The sequence below is a fragment of the Elephantulus edwardii genome, unplaced genomic scaffold (assembly GCF_000299155.1).
Source record: "Elephantulus edwardii isolate Elephantulus edwardi_28Jun2011 unplaced genomic scaffold, EleEdw1.0 scaffold00238, whole genome shotgun sequence".
NCBI lineage: Eukaryota > Metazoa > Chordata > Mammalia > Macroscelidea > Macroscelididae > Elephantulus > Elephantulus edwardii.
The window spans coordinates 2,773,493-2,778,055 of record NW_006399988.1 but is presented as its reverse complement, the minus strand read 5'-3'; the positions used below and the strand labels follow the sequence as shown (position 1 = coordinate 2,778,055).

The 4,563-nt window shown below is 40.1% G+C and overlaps 1 protein-coding gene across 2 annotated transcripts in view; it reads left to right on the top strand.

Moving 5' to 3' along the window:
- The window catches only part of DAPK1 (death-associated protein kinase 1), a 265,295-nt gene that overhangs the window by 223,287 nt on the left and 37,445 nt on the right, over positions 1-4,563 (top strand). For both annotated transcript variants that reach the window (XM_006898874.1, XM_006898873.1), the window contains exon 18: positions 3,412-3,489. In XM_006898874.1, coding sequence (XP_006898936.1) covers positions 3,412-3,489 — 78 coding nt within the window. The remainder of the gene's footprint in view (positions 1-3,411; positions 3,490-4,563) is intronic.

The window sequence follows — 4,563 nt, the reverse complement described above, 5'->3', positions numbered from 1 at the left end:
ATCCTTGAAGATGTATCATGGGGGTGTTGCAACCTAGAAGACACAAATTTGACTAACAAGTTATAAGTACATGAGTCAAAAATTATGGAAAAGTTGCTTTTGAATCTGTTTTTCTCTTCATTTCTTAGATTTGTCTCTTCTAGACAACATGTCATTGAGATATATCTATCTCTATCTCTATATCTATATAGATGTAGATATCTCCATTCTGCTACTCTTTTCCTCTTAATTGGTGCATTTAGTCCATTCAGTTTAAGTGTGATTATTGATAGGCCAGGTTTTATTGTTGCCATTTTGTGTGTTTCTTTTTTTATTGTTTCTTGTTACTTTGGTCCATCCACTTTCCTTTGGTGTCTCTGTGTAAAAAACTTCCCTTAAAAGTTCTTGTTGATTTGGTCTTGTTTTCAAAAATTCCTTGACTTCCTTCTTTTCAGCAAAGGATGTGACTTCTCCTTCGTGTTTGATGGAGAACTTTTCTGGGTACAGTATCTTCGCTTGACAATTATTTTCTTTCAATTTTCTGTATATGCCATCCTATTATCTTCTAGCTCTTATGGTTTCTTGATATGTGTTAAGCCGTTTCTATTGTTTCTGTGAAAGTTAGTAGTGGTTCTTGTCTTTATGTTGTTATTATTTGCCAAATTAAAATGTTCAGTCTGTGGGGTGAGCCGTGCACCCTACTGTAAATCCTTTCTGAAAAAATTTGCCTTTCCTAAATTCCTTGAGGTTCTCTCTGTTCTGCACTGCAGCCCTGTAGGAGTTTCAATCAAACTGGCACAGAGCCTCACCTCTCTCAACATTTCTCCTGCAGCTTAATGTCTTCCTTTGTGTCTGGCGTGGTGGGAGATCAGGGACGCCAAGTCAAGCATATTGTGTGCTGGGGTCTCAAGTCAGCCCTCCTTCTCATAGAGAGCTGGGAAAGGTCTTTCTTTGCTTGTAGCTCTACGTCCTAAAATGTCTTTTGTCCTGTTTGGCCCCTAGGTTGGCCTTGCAGCCATGGAGGCAAGGATCCCCAGAAGCAGGGACCTATATCCCCTGGGAAGCCTCCTCACTATGTATTTTTATAGTGAACTAATTCATTTCTTTTTTATCTCTAGATAATTTTTCATTGTTTGGATGTGCCACTCTTGATACTTTCACCTACCAAAACTCTTTTAATCCTACTCTGTCCTTTAGAACCACTATGAGTCCTGATCATTCCAAGGTTGTCAAATGCAAGGATTTTTCCTACAGCAAAATAAAAGTGAGGAATGACAACAATAAAGAAAATAAGAAAAGACAGAAACAAACAAACAAACAAAAAACAAAGAAAAGCAATAAACAAAGTTAACTCAGCCCAGATAAGCAGAAGGAACAAAGATACCAGCAACACCACAAAAGAGAGTGCTGTGAAATGACAGCAATGAGACCAGATCTACTGAGAATTATACTGGCTGTGAATGGACTGAGTATATCATCAGGGGAAAGTAGCAAATTGAATAACAAACACGACCCATCAAAAGCCTATCTACCAGATACCTTAGACACAGGTCAAAGACAGTACAAATTAAACTGTGGACAGAAATATATCAAACCAAGATAATAAAAAAGAGCTAGTGTGGCTGGCTGTATTAATTTCTGAAAAAATAAAGAGAAAAACAGAATAAGAGACAAGGATACATAATGATAAATGAGTCATGTCTACAACTCAATGAAAGAGTTGCAAGACACACAAAATAATTATCAATAGATTTGTAGAAAGAAATAGACAACTCCACAATAATAATTGTTGTTGTTGTTATGTGCTGTTGAATTGAAATCGACCCATTGCTGACTCTCCTGTGGGTTTTCAGAAGCAGTTAGTTGCATGGGAAGAGATTACCCGTCTTTCTCCTATGGTGCGACTGGTGGATTCAGACCACCTGCCTGTGGGTTGACAGTGCAAGTCCTTACCATTAAGCCAGTAGAGCTCCCTCACAAGAATAATGCTGTTGCATTAAGTTGGGACTGACTCATAGTTGACCTTCCAACATGTTTTCAGAGGCAATAAATCACACAGAAGAAGATAGTTCATCTTTCTCCTACTAAGATAACATCTCACTCTGGCAAAAATTCAAATGTTCAAATAAGATATTAAGCAATAAATGCTGGTGAGGATGTTGAGAAATTGGGACTCTGGTGTATTCATGATGGGAATGTGAGGTGGTGCAGCCACAGTGAATCAGAATCAGCATCATGGCAGTAGGTGGAAAGGCATGTGGGCTGTCACAAGCAGAGGAGTGGAGGCCAGACATGTAGCTAAACATTCCACAATGAACAAACCACTGCCCCACCCACCCTGCCCCATACCAAAGAATTACCTGGTTCAGAATGTCATAGCAAGCACCAGGGTCAAGAAAGCTGGTCTGGTGGGGCCCACATGGAGCTCCAGGAAGCTTGGGTTGCAGGGTTGGGAAATAGATTTAGGACAACACAAAGTTTCTGTGGAGAATAAACTTTAATAATGATTATCAAGCATTAACCAAAGTCCTCTTTTTAAAAAAATAAATTCACTTTTCTTTGTTTGGAAATCACATATCCCCTTTACTGTTTTGAATGTCTAATCATTTATAAAAACTCCACCAGAATAGATCAGGAACGCTGTGTCCTTGAGTGGAGCATGGGGACAGTGACCATTCTGTCCCACAGGAGGGATACTGAGGTGGTGTGTGGAGGGAAGAACTGTCCCACTGGGTGTGTCACCTGCTCCTGAGCTTCCAGTGAATGCTAGTGTTGTCCTTCATGTCCATGCTGTGCACACAGGAATGTCCCAGATACTTGGGACCTTTCTCTCCTTTTGTTCAGTTGCTAGGGTTTCTTTGAGTTGGAGTTTTCTTATTGACAGCTTATTGTACTAACAACAACATACATGTTCACTGAAAATTTTTCCACCAAAAAAACCCAGATTTTGTGTGTAAAACAGAGCTTTGTCTTTGAAATCCAGTTATTATGTGTTTTTTTGTGTAAAACAGAGCTTTGTTTTTGAAATCCAGTTATTACCAGTAATTAGTGTCCTGTAAAGACTAACATCTCTTTATGTGGAGTTTAAGATGTTCACTTGCACTACCTAGGATGAAAGAAGTTCAGACACAGAGAAAGCAGATGTCTAGCAAGGCTGTGACTCTAGTGGGATCTGGTGCCCTGGACATCACTCTGGATATCAGGATGCCAATGAATAGCCCTTTCCTACTGTCATATCCCCTTTTCTGGACAATCTAGTGGGGTAGGATTGAAGCTGCAGAATAATTCAGAACACACTTTTTTGGTCTGTGTGATTGTTTTTGATGCCTATTCGGCTTGTTACAGATTGAGGTAGACAGAATTGGTATATTTAACATATTATTTTCTTGCAAAGAAAAAAACAAAACACAAACTAATCATTCTCTCCAATAGGATGGGAAGACAGCCGAAGATCTTGCTAAATCGGAACAGCATGAACATGTGGCCGGACTTCTTGCAAGACTCCGGAAGGTGAGAGAAATTCTGTTCATTGGTCAGAAGTTCTCCACTAATTGGTATGTGGAAAATTTTCTGTCTTTTCTATGTAAAAATGCTTAATTAAGAGTGAACAAAATGAGTGTCTAGTAATTGTCCCAACCTGTGATTTGCATTTCATCCTGCATAAATACATGGGGTGCCTGCCTATTGGATACCTCTTGAATATATTCTTAGCAGGCATTTGGCATCTGTGAAGTTGCTGCATCTGGTTTCTGTCCTCCCACACCCTCTGATTACTCACCCCTACTCTTCACAAAGTAGAGAGAGAAGAAAGCTGAGTCATTGTCTCTCTTCTCAGCATTTTAAACTCTTAGCATCTTTACTTTGAAATTTGAAGAAACATTTCGAAAATAAGTACCCTTCTGAGCTCACATAATACTTTTTATCAAGGGACTTGAAATCGCCACACCCTGTAAGCTGTGCCTGGGACTCTGACCTAAAGAAATGGAGAGGGAAAGGGAGACAGAGGAAGGGTAGAAGAGAAAAAAGAGGTCAGGATCTTATACACAAACATGCCTGCTACATTTTTTATTTGTACTATAATGACAACTGGATGGTGAAAAGATTGAGATAGTTAACAGTTTTAGTTTACTTGGTTCCACAGTCAACACTCTTGGTAACAGCAGCCAGGAAATCAGGAGACGAATTGCATTGGGAAAGTCAGCTGTGAGGGACCTCTCAAGAGTACTGAAGAGACTAAGGTGCGCCTGATCCAAGCTATAGTCTTCACAATTACGTGCTATGCATCAGAGAATTGGACAGTGAATAGGGACGATAGAAAGACAATTGATGCCTTTGAGCTGTGATGCTGAAGAAAGAGTGTTGACTCTACCATGGACTGCTAGGAGAACAAACAGGTTTGTCCTGGAGAGGGAGAAGCCAGAATGCTCCTTGGAGTCAAGGATTCTGAAGCTTCGTCTGACATACTTTGGGCATGTTGCAAGGAGGGACTGGTCCTTGAAGAGGGATATCATGTTTGGGAGAGTGGAGGGGAGGCGAAGGAGAGGAAGACCCTCAATGAGATGGATCAATCCTGTGAGTAGAGTG